This window comes from Octopus bimaculoides, chromosome 4 (assembly GCF_001194135.2).
Source record: "Octopus bimaculoides isolate UCB-OBI-ISO-001 chromosome 4, ASM119413v2, whole genome shotgun sequence".
Taxonomy (NCBI): domain Eukaryota; kingdom Metazoa; phylum Mollusca; class Cephalopoda; order Octopoda; family Octopodidae; genus Octopus; species Octopus bimaculoides.
Genome location: NC_068984.1, coordinates 147717432 through 147730244, shown reverse-complemented (window position 1 = coordinate 147730244; position 12813 = coordinate 147717432). Strand labels below are relative to the sequence as shown.

Below are 12813 nucleotides of genomic sequence, written 5' to 3'. Positions count from 1 at the left end.
TTATAACCCCCCCCTCTCTATCTCTGTCTTTCATTTTATCTCCTTTCAAATTTGTTTTATTCTCTGCAGTCTTCTGTTTATTCTTTTATTTCATTTCTCATCTCTCTCTCTCTCTCTCTTCTCTCATTATTTCTCTATTTTACTTTCCTTATATCTGGTCATTACCTTTTACACTCTATATTTCATCCTTTCTCTGTCGTTTTCTTATTTTCTTCGAGGCTTTATCTGTTTCCTTCTTTTCTCATCCCTCACACCTCAACAACGTCTCGCTTTTCAATTCATCTCCAACTCTCCGTTACCAATCAATTCTTTTATTTTCACTCCCTCTACACACTCTTTTACTTTTCTTCGCATAATTTCTACCTCTTCGTTTCTTTATATTTACATTTTCCTTCCAATCTCTCTCTCCTCTCATACACTTTCACCTATCTGTACTTCTCTTTCTACTTATGACCTTCCCTAATTTCTCCCTCTTCATATACTCTTCTCCTTCTATCTATTTTTTTCACTCTCTCTCTTTCTTCTCATTCTCTTCCCCCTATCTATACATTTCTCTTTTTTACTCTCGTCCGACCTTTTACAATCTCTCTCTCTTTTCTCATGCACTTTCACCTGTCTATAGTCTTCTTCTTGTCCTCTTCTGTTACTTCCTACTTCTCTCCCTCTCCCCTTTCTCTCTCTCTCTCTCTCGGTCTTTACTTCCTCCTTACCTCATCCTCGACGTCGCCATCACTCAATCACTTTCAATTCGTTTACGTTTGTTTTGTTCATCCATCCAAGCTTCGCGCAACAAACCTGTTTCCTCTTTTCTCACACACACACTTAAACATACCAAATACTTTATATACACATTTGTACATACTCACGCAATAGATATATTTATCGATACACATATCCTCAGCCTTTATTATTATCTTTTTTTTTTACATATTTATACATATTGCTAGAAACACTCACCTGTTTATTGCCACACACACACACACACACCTTGCATTCAATCCAATCTATCGTTATTCTCTATAAATAAGAAGCACATAGGTTACGTCCTTATACATGTTTCTACATATACACACACGTATTTATGTCCATTAACACACAGACACACACGGACACTTTCTCTTTCTTTTGTTGTTTCTCTTTTCGAATCATTGTTTGTCTGCATCCACGGCAACTGAAACATCGAAAAACCTGTAAAAATTTCACCAAACTTCATCGACAGAGGTTGTTAGACGGAGCGAATGCCTGCTCGACCCAATCAAACCACCAAACACATTGAATACATTCGCGCACCTGTTTTCGCAAAACAAAAACGCAAATAATTGCCAAAGCAGCAGCTGCAGCATCAGTTGATAACACTTCCATTCCATCGTTTCTCCATCGTTCATGATTCGTCGTCGTCGTCGTCCTCCATTTCGTCCAGCAGTGTAATGGCTACGGCTACGTCCAGCCATGGCCAACCCTCTGTTTTTAGTCTCCGTCACTTCGGTTGTGTTGGGTGGCGTCGCCTCTCTTTTCATGATGATACCGCTGGGTAGCAATTTCTGGGAATACTATAGCTACGATGAACAGGCCTTGAATACCTTCAACAACAGTCGCAGCGACATCTTCAACGTGGTCCTCGTTAACCCGAACGAAAGCGCCAAGATTTATCGGGTTGACTTCAAACCGGACAAAAACAATAGGAGCAACACCCCAGCTTACTTGTTCTCACAATATTCGGGCCTCATCCGAATTTGCAGCCAAGTATCAGGTAAGTGAAAATTGATAAATATCATTATAGTTAGTGTTGTTGTTGTTGTTGTTTAGGTCCAGATCAGCCCCCGACTCTGTCGAACTTATAACCAGCTGTGTCGTCCCCTATTTTCTTTTCAGACAAACTGTGTCGTCTGGTATTTTCTTTTCAGATATAGTCTGTCGTCTGGTATTTTCTTTTCAGGCATTGTGTACCCTAAGCCTACATTATCTAATTTATGATTTCTCTTTGCTAAAGATGGTAATGTGTCAAACGAGGGAGATTTGACTGCTATTTCTAGTATATTGGGATCCATTTGGTGTTAATATGAATGGAAGGTAAGTTGTGAACTGGCAGAATCGTTACTGTGGCCGGGCAAAATGCTTGGAAGCATTTCGCCTGTCTTTATGTTCTGAGTTCAAATTCCGCCGAGGTCGACTTTGTCCTTCGATACTGGATATCGATAAAATAGGGGCCAGTTGAGCACAGGCACCGATGTGATCGATTTTCCCCCTCCCTCGAAATGGCTGGCTGTATTCCAAAATTTGAAACCAATAGGAATGGAAGGTGAATGGCCGAGTGTTCAGTGACATAAGCACCACATGCTTTGCTCTTTCGCAAAGTTGTGTAGGCTTATTGAATGTTGTGAGGGGGCAACGGAATAGCAAAGTCGGCGTTTAGTTACAACCCTTACGTTCTGAGTTCAAATCTCGCCGAGGCCAACTTGGTCTTTCAACCTTCCAGAATCAATAAAGTACCAGCCAATGTATTGGGGTCAGTATGATCAACTGACCATGTCTCCACGAATTATTATTGTTGTTAGGGAAGTGAAGCGAGTAAGTTGGTTGAATTCAACCCCAAATGCCTGACGTCTCTCTGGCTTCTGAGTTCAAATTACGTCGAGGTCGAACTTGTCTTTCATCCTTGAAGGGTTATTTGTAAAACATATACCTGTCAAGAACTTGGCAGGTTTAGGGATTAAGCTGCCCCATACATCATGTAGAAGAAAAAGTTTCTTCCTTCATCAAAGAAACCTTTTTAGCAGGAATGGTCGTGTGGTTATGAAAGCTCTCTTTGCAACCACATGATTTCAGGTTCGTCCCACTGCACCGTATCTTGACCAAGTGTCTTCTATGTCTTCTAAAGTCTTTGTGAGTGAATATGATAGACGAAAGTTGTGTAGAAGCCCGTCGTATATATGTGTATGTGTGTGTTGGTTTGTTTACATTCACGTAACTTAACGTTTTGGCAAAATAGACCAATAGAAGTACCAGACTTAAAAAGTGAGTACTAGTGTGGAAGTGTTCGACTAAATCCTTGAAGGCCATGTCTCATCATGGCCACTGTGTCCAGCGATTGAAATAAGCAAAAGATAGTAGGTTCCTCTTTGCTAATTAGGATTCTGAATTCCCCCCCCCCCATTTTTGCACTTCTCTTTTTCCATAATCCCTTCCTTTCCCCGTGTCATATAGGAAACCTAATCCAAAACTCCTCCCCAAAACAATTGACTGCTCCACCCTCACCTGCTTGGTTTCATTTCTATCACGGAAAACATTTGTTATTCAAGTGTGGTTCTGCATTAAAGTGGTGAAGAAACAGCATTGTTAGAGCCTTAGATTAGATTACCTCGTGGTATTTTGTTATGCCCTGACTTTGAATCTCAGAGATCAGCTTTAATTTCCACCTTTTCAGGTTTGATAAAAAAAAAAAATTACTATTTCTGATGGCATAAAAGGTACACTGGCATATTAGAGGCACCTTAATTTCATTATCATCATCCTGTATTTTAAATCCGGGTTTTGTCCTCATTAATGGGGGTGGCTGGATCTACCTCAATGTCATAGCATCTCACCATCTTGCCCAGTTTTGGGCATCCTCCCTTCTCAAGCCAACCCTCCCAATCTCCTCTTCCATCTGTCCCCTCCACATTTTCCTCAGTTTACCTTGCTTTTGCTGTCCATTTACCTCAAACTCTATCCCCCTCCTCAGAACATGCTCCTTATTCCTCCTCAACACATGCCCATACCATTGCACTCCATCTGCCCTTTGCCAATGAATGGAGTGATTCCTCCAACCCATCAAGTCCTCAGTCCTCCTCATATCAAACATCTTCACACCACACATTTCTTTTACCATTGCTCGCATTGCTCGTAATTAACACACCTTAATTTCAGCAGTGCATTTTCAGGTAAAAATAAGTTTTTTGTGCATTAAAGCCTGAAATTTTTGGAAGTGGTTGATTATGTTGACCCCAGCACTTGACAGGTAAATAGTTTATCCACTCTGAAATGATGAAAGGCAAAGTTAACCTCTGCAGCATTTGAACTTGGAATGTAAAATTGGCAGAAATGATGCTAAACATTTTGTCCAGTGTGCTAATGATTCTGCCAGCTTGACACTTTTTTAAAGCTTGTAATTGCTCAGATGAGAGCTGACTTCACATATAAGACCTGGGGTGATTTTTTGAGACTTTTTTTTGAGTGTTAGATGACACTCTTTGAGGTATAATCTTCTGCACTTCGTATCTTGATAATAACGTTTGCAATGACGATAGTGGCGCCAAACTGTATCGGCTCAATTGATGGCCTTTCACATGAATAAATATCAGTAGTATAGTGAAGACAAATTTACATGCATGGGTAACTGCCAATCTTACCCCACCAAAATATTATTAGTTCTGTTTCGACTAAGTATGCAGTTGTTTACAAATCCTTTATTGTGGGTTTAATTTTGCGATTAGTGTGAATAAAATTCTATCGTTATCTCTATATTATGTAAACAGATTAACTTTGGTAAACTTGCACTTTCTTTTACACTGATTTTTATTTTCCCCAAATGAACCATTGATCAGAACTACCGATGCAAAAATAATTAATGATTGTATTCTAAAGGTAAAGAATACAACTTTTTAATGAGAACCATGTGTCTGGTGCAATGCAGCTAGTGCAGATACATTCGGTTTCAGACTTAGCTGCAAATCTCCTCATTGTGTCACATCCAGTCCAATTTTTTTATGGGAAAGTAAAGTTTCAACATAGCTAAAACCAGATTCAACCAGGTATGCGGTAGGGAAGGCAAGCAAAAGTAATTTCAGATGTTTCCACAGATTTGGGTAGGAATTCAATATCCTCTGATGGTACCACAAACCTTCTTTGCCATTACGGCGATATCGCATTGTGGCGTCATTGTCATTTTGTAATGCCATCAATTCCTCCTGAACGTAGTCCTCGCAATCTACTGCATCAACCTCAAATGGGTTGCTATACCAATTTGGAATATTCAGTGCAGTAACATCTTGAAATCGCTCCACCATGTTATCGTGCAATGATTGTAATTAGTTGCAATATGGAGTTAAATCCTCATCAACCAATTCATCTTTCAAAGAATCAAGTTGTGGAAATTGATGGAATTGATGTTTTGAAATGTTAGTCTTATACAGCACCAATTTCGAAATGAAGGTAGAATTTACTATCAACGAGAGTTTTTCTGTTTCCTTGCAATAATTTATTCAAATCATTTAATTTTGTGAATATATCACAAAGAAAAACAGATATCACACCTTGCAGCCATCAATGAAGTGGAGAGTGGAGTAGCTTCAAAGAAAGATATGATTGTATGAAACAGTTCAACAAAGTGTAAAACACAGTTTCCTTTTGACAGCCACCGCACTTCGGGTGTAAGAGTTTAGTATGGTCCTCATCATTTCTCAGACAGAGTTGATGGAAAATTTGATCAGACAAGGGACTGGACTTCAATTTGTTCACAGTCTTCATAACTAACTGTAGCACATCATTCAATCTACCGTTCATATTTTTTGCCACTAAATACTGCCGGTGCACTAAGCAATGAACAGTTGGTATCTGGTGAGGAATTTCACACTTTAGGAGTGATGAAAAACCTCTGTATCTTCCTATCATCAAAGGGGCTCCATCAGACGCACAGGCAAGAATATTACTGAGTGGGATATTATGTTCAAAATGGAAAGACTTGAGAGTGTGAAAAATAGTTGCACCTTTTGAATCAAGCGGCAATTTCTCTGTGAACAGCATTTCCTCACAAAGTTGAAGGTCTTCGCTGAAATACCGAACATCATCAAACATTGATTGTCCACAACAGTTGACTCATCCACTTGTATAGAAAATTCAGAACACTGGAGGATATTAATGAGCTAATTGACATTGTTGGCCATTTAATTGATGCATCGAGAAATCATGTTATTACCAAGTGGGATCTTCATAATGTTATCGGGTTTTTCGTGCATAACGGTTGACAAAACCTCATCGATAACTAGGCGAAGTAATGTTTCTCCAATTGTGTGAAACTTCCCAGACTTAGCAACAAGCAATGCAATGTTGTACAATGCAACCAATCCATCATTCTCCTGTTTACTAGTTTCCTGGAGTTGCATGTGGAATGTTTGTGTTTGCTTTTTGAAAGAGGAGCTCAGCTGCAAAAAGTATGACAATGGCTTGTCCTTCTTGTCAGAATGCTTTGCTTCAAAAGTGATACTTCAAGCGTGAAGGTTTCATTGCTTCATTGGTCAATGTTTGATGGCAAGGAAGCCACATTGGTAATTGACAGTTCTGAAGAGGGAATAAATCCAAACAATAAATAATAACTACTGTACTGTCGACCAATTTTCTTGACTTGAGCATCAGTAAAGTGAAAATTTGAAAACGAATTTCTACAGATGGCGTCAGAAAGGCAGTATGGTATTCCCAAAGAGAAGAAGAAGTCAATAGAGCAGAGTCAGATGACAAGTCTAGTTCGTTTGGCTGCCAGCATTTCAAAAATTAAAGTTTATCAAAAATTTTTTAATTTGACACATTAATGTACTTTTCCAAGCTAAATTGCTGGAGTTATTCAACTTTTTCCAGAAAAATGTTTTTAAAAAGATTTAGAGGTCTAAAGTTTGATCATTTTCACCCAGTTATACTACTGTCATACTCAAATTCAGTATGTGACATTCTAATTGTATACATAAAACAACACGATATAGTCATATGCAATACACATCACCCACCCACCCCATGCTTGAAACCAAATGGGCAAGTTTAAAGAGTGCCTCACAAGAATAAAAGAAACCCTCATGAAACTGGAACGTCACGTGAGTGTGTTTCTTATGGGTGATTTCAACTTCCCCAGTATCAAATGGCCCAAAGGCCTCATGCTCTCAGGAATGACTCATTGTAAACAAGTACAGGCGGAGTCCCTGCTCAGCCTCACCAATGCCCTATTCATGGAGCAAGTTGTGCTCAGACCAACCAAGGCAAATAGCATATTTGCTTCACAAACAATATGGAGATCATTCATAATATGAAAGTGACACCAACATTGGTTTCTGATCACAACATAATAGAGCTGTCTATATATGGACAGCTCTATTAAAGTAACCAGAGACATACAGCCTAAGGGAAACACCCAAAATCTCTCCAATCTGAACTTCCACAAAGCAAACTGGAAATCAATCCAAAAAGAGATCCTCAGACAGGACTGGCTGAAATGTCTCTCTACACCAGACATAGGCATGAAAACTAGAAGATTTCATGTCTGCTATGCAAACCATATGCCAGGAATATGTCCCAGAGCACAAGACCAACACAAAAAGGAACAAGATTCCAAAGGAGAGGAAGATCCTCATGAGATGATGGATGAAAGTTGCAAATCGCTTCAACCAACATCCCAAAACTAGTGAAAGGTGCCACCGAAAAACAACACTGATGGAGATTGAAAAAAGGCTGCAACAATCCTATGTGAGGGTAAGAGCAAACAAAGAAGCCTGGGTTATAGAAAACATTAAATCAAACCCCAAATCCTTCTTTCATTATGCCAAAGAAACAGCCTCAGTACTCTGCAAAAGAGGGCCTCTCTTCCAGAAGGATGGCTCCCTCACAGATAAACCAACCAAGATCAGTGAGGTACTGAATGACCAGTTCAAAAGTGTCTTTCTCACCCTGTTGGATCACAAACAAGTGAACAAACTGGTGGATTTCTTTGCCAACCTCACTTATAACCAGCAAGGCAGTTGTGGTGGATTACATCGACATTGAGGAAGAAGATATAATACTAGCCATAGATGAGGTGGACGCAGGCTCAACTGCTGGCCTTGATGGTTTTCCAGTAATCCTCCTCAAATCGCGCAAATGTACCCTGCCGAAACCACTACAGATTCTCTTCCAGAGCTTTCTTGCAAATGTCAAGCTGCCAAGCAAACTGAAAGAGGAAATAATATTCCCAATCCATGAAGGAGGAAGCAGAGCAGATGCCAAAAATTACAGGCCTATCTCTCTGACCTCACACATCAGCAGAGTCATGGAATGAATAGTCAGAGGGAAACTAATTGCTTTCCTTGACTGAGTGATACCCAGCATGGTTTTCAACCAGGTAGGAGCTACTTGACCCAGCTCCCACAACACTATGACTGGATGTTGAAGCAACTCAAATGTGGACGTAATATACCTTGACATTGCAAAAGCTTTTGATAAAGTTGATCATGGTATGATATGCTACAAACTGCATGATCTCTGCATAGCTGGAAAACTTGGAAAGTGATTACATGACTTTCTGAAAGATAGAATTGAGGCAATAGTGGCTAATGGAGCCACCTCAAAGAAAAAAACAAATTGTGAGAGGTGGTCCACGAGGTACTATCTTGGGACCACTGCTTTTCATAGTGGCCCTCTCAGATATGCCCTCAGCTGCCCGGATAGCCACACTTGTTTGCTACACAGTTGATATGAAAATCTCACCGAAAATACAAAACCCTAGCAACGTTGCACATCTGCAGCAGGAGTTGGACTCAATTTACAGATGGGCTGAGGACAATAATATGCAGTTAAATGCTAGAAAGTTCCAAGCGTTGTGCTACCAGCACCCAAAACTGAATGTAGGACTCACAGGATACACTGGCCCACAGGATATTACAGTTCCAAAACCTAAATCAGTGCAGGACCTGGGTATCGACATGAGTGATGATACCTCTTTCCAAGATGGTTTCAAAGTGCAGATGGCTAGCTGGCTGGATCCTGAGAACCTTCAGCCGCTTATGCTTCCGATGTCAGTCAGTGCCTACAAAAGAATTGCGAAAATAATATTCTTCATCTTCATAGGATATTCAGACTAGAACTTGGAGCTTCATCAGAGTGAATACAAAAGCATCCAAAAAATATAAAAAGGAAGAGGGAATAGGAAAAAAATGCATTTAAACAGCAACCACTATGGCCATGTTACAAAACCAATTTGGTTCTCTTAATTAAACGATTTTTTAAAATTAATCAGCTCAACCAATAAGTACGAAGGTTGGTTGAAAATTTCATAGACTGGCTGTGAAGGAGTGATGCTAGAAATCTTGCAGGGAAGGAGATGGCTTCAGTGACTGGGTATGCAAAAGGCATTGTGTTTATTGACTACCTTCAGAAGGGCCACATCATCGATGGAGTGTACTATGCCAACATGCTGAGGCAGTTACCAAATGCCCAGGAAAACTGACAAAGGAGATCTTCTTTCTGTAAGACAATGCTACAGCACACATGTCCTTGGTTTCAATGGCTGTAGCTTTGAATTAGTTCATCACTGTCCCTATTCTCCTGATTTGGCCCCATCTGACTATCATCTAGTCACCCACATGGAAAGCACATAGCTGGGTACCAGTGTTGCAATGATGATATCGTCATATCTGCTGTTAACTTTTTTCACCAACAGGATGAAAGCATCTTCACTAATGGAATCCAAGCGCTGCAGCACCAATGGAAGAAATGTGTTGACTGCAAGCAGGGATTTGTGTTGAAATATAAACGTCATTTGCTCACATTCCATGAGAGAATTTTGGTCAGCCTAAAAACTTTACAATCAACTCTCATATTCATTGCATGACCAACCTCAAAAGTCACTGCACGCCACTGATATATATATGTGTGTGTGTGTGTATCTATCTATCTATCATCATTTAATGTCCACTTTCCATTGCTGGCATGGGTTGGACAGTTTGGCTGAGGACCGGCAAACCAGTAGGCTATACCAGACTTAATCTGATCTGGCAAAGTTTCTACAGCTGGAAGCCCTTCCTAACGCCAACAACTCCAAGAGTGTAGTGATTGCTTTTTACATGCCACAAGCACGAGGGCCAGTCAGGCGGTACTGGCATTGACCATGCTTGAATAGTGGTTTTTAAATGTCACCAGCACAGGACCAGTCAGGCAGCACTGACAACGATCATGCTCCAATGGTGCTTTTTATGGGCCAATCAGGCGGTACTGTCATCAGCCATGACAATGACTTCACTTGCCTCAACAGGTCTTCGCAAGCACAGTTTATTGCCCAATGATTGAAGGGTACTTTTAGATGGGCCGGTTATGCTGCACTATGGTTACAGTCTAACTTGACATACCGGGTCTTCTCAAGCACAGCATATCTCCAAAGGTCTCGGTCATTTGTCATTGCCTCTGTGAGGTCCAATATTTGGAGGTTGTACTTCACCACCTTATCCCAGGTCTTCCTGGGTCTACCTCTTCCATGGGTTCCCTCAAGTACTAGGGTGTGACACCTTTTTGCACAGCTGTCTTCATCCATACGTAACACATGACCATACCAGCGCAGTCGTCTCTCTTGCACACCACATCTGATGCTTCTTATGTTCAACTTTTCTTTCAGGGCACTTACAATCTGTCATGTATGCACACTAACACTACACATCCAATGGAGCATACTAGCTTCATTCCTTGCAAGCTTACGCATGTCCTCAGCAGTCGCGGCCCATGTTTCACTGCCATGTAGCATGGCTATTCACACACATGCATCATACAGTCTACTGTTCACAAAAATTACTTCCTTTCTTAAGGCACAGTGTATGATCTAAAGAAGATTTGACTGCTTTTTTCTAATGGGTTGACTGACTGTATAGAAATGAATGCATGGCTTCCTGGTTGTTCTGTAGTGTTATTTTACTGTGCCATACATTGACTATAGTGCTACTGCAGTGGGACCATATAGTGACTGTAATGTTGTGTTGTGTCAGAGTATAATGTAGGGTTGGGCATCTTTGTGTTGTTACTGCTAGGCTATTGCTTAAAATTGGACAAAATATGGCAACAACTAAGAGGTGAACATTGTAAGTAATGGAACTCTCCGCATAGCAGAATGAAAAATGTTTCCTGTAGAACAGCATGCTGTGTAAGTTTGTTGTTATTTTAGGCTTGGGATAACCTTAAAGAAGCCTATGACTCCTTTTCCAACTGTGACACTTCTGCCCTGTTTTACCCTTGTGGAAGGGATAGACCGAGGAAGACTTAGGATGAAGTGGTGAGACATTGAGGTCCACTCTAGAGATGACAAAGGGCTGAGATTCCTGATGATTTGCTGTGCTTGAGAAGACATGTCAAGCTAAACAAAATCAGGCCGTCCATCCATATCAACATGTCCTTTAGGTCATGCCCTCTTCAATTTCAGCCAAGACGTCTTTGTCTTGCAGGCTCACAGGTGCTGGTGCCACATGGAAAACCAACCATGCTGGTGCCACATTACAAGCACTTGTGCCAGCAGCACATTAAAAGTACTCAATTCACTCTGTAAAGTGACTGGCATTAAGAAGGGTATCCAGCCATTGAAACCATGTCAAATTGGTGCCTGGGCAACCCCCTTGCTGGCCAGCTCCTGTCAAACCCTCCAACCCATGCCAACTTGAAATACAGAGGTTAAATGATAATGATGATGATGATGATGATGATGATGACAGTATTCAATGTGTTCTGTCTTTTCTTAGATAGTAATGTGTGATTTGTGAGGGTTATATAGCTGATATTTCTAGCATATCAAGTGATCTTCTAGAGGCATCCCCATCCCCTTGTATGTACAAAAGGTTACAATTTGCCAGAATTCTTGTAGTATATTTTGTATATTACTTGCAGTAGATCAGTTTTGAACAAATCTGCCAAGAGCAAATTTCACAAATTTCTAAAACAAAGCAACATTGTGAAGCTTCCCCTGTCACATAATTTCTGGATCATCTGTACTATTTCCTGTAGAGAATATGCTAGTCTGCATTGTTTGTTAGGATCAGCCATCTTCATATTTTCCTGTTCTCTGATCTCATGTTGCTGGGCACAAGAATGTAAATTTGTATAAAACATACACAACCTCGCAGCATGATCATGTAAACATAAGCAATAGACAATGCATTCTCGGCAGCTGAGTGATGTGAGTGGTCTCTGGGATGTGCTTTTTGGATCTGTACAGAATCCTTGTTTGATTGCTGAACTATGTTATTACAGATCAACCTGTGATAGATGTAACATGATTCACAATTGTACCATTTTGTCCTGAATCAGTGATAAATGAGGCTACATGTATTAAAAGTATTTGTTGATGGTATTGGGGAAGTGGTTACACTGTTGTGTAACTCGTGTAAATAGAGTACAGGTGCTGAGTGGAAGCTGTGAAAGCTGGAGAGTAAGGAATATTAACTATGTGCAATATTAACTATGTGCAATATTAACTTTCATTAAAGGTGAAGTACAAATAAGATAAGGAAGTGATTTGAAATTTATGGCATCAGTCAATGTGTGCAGGAAGAGAGAGAAAACTTGTACAGACATGTAAATAAGAAAGGACAATACTTGTTGAATAACAAAACAGTGCTATGTTCTGACAGTGGCCAGTACTATGACAAGAACAAGCTATAGATCTTGATAAGGCCCATGGAGGGATTTAAGCAAAGTGGAACAAGACTGCTTTCAGGTCCCCAAACAAATCAACTCCAATATTTAATTTCAAAGTCTGGTACTTATTCTATCAGCATTCTTTGCTGAACTGCTAAGTTACAGGGCCATAAACACTGGTTGTCAAGCAGTAGTGGTGGTGTGGTACACAGATACAAATACAAAGTTACACACTTATACATACATGCTCACATACATATATGATTGGCTTCCACATAGTTTCCGTCTACTAAATCTACTCGCCAGGCTTTGTTTGGTTTTGGCCTATATTAGAAGACACTTGTGGAAGGTACCATGTTGTTGCAAAGTTGAGATCCTTAACCATACATCTATGCCTGAACCTATATATATATATATATATATATATAT

General features: G+C 40.2%; 1 protein-coding gene across 2 annotated transcripts in view; it reads left to right on the top strand.

Annotated features, from left to right (window-relative positions):
* Positions 1–505: 505 nt before the first annotated feature.
* Positions 506–12813, top strand: part of LOC106884260 (uncharacterized) — an 86197-nt gene continuing 73889 nt past the window's right edge. The window contains exon 1 of one of the 2 annotated variants that reach the window (XM_014935543.2): positions 506–1750. In XM_014935543.2, the coding sequence (XP_014791029.1) occupies positions 1450–1750 (301 nt within the window). In that variant the 5' untranslated portion in view covers positions 506–1449. The remainder of the gene's footprint in view (positions 1751–12813) is intronic. The other variant, XM_014935542.2, reaches the window with a different exon arrangement.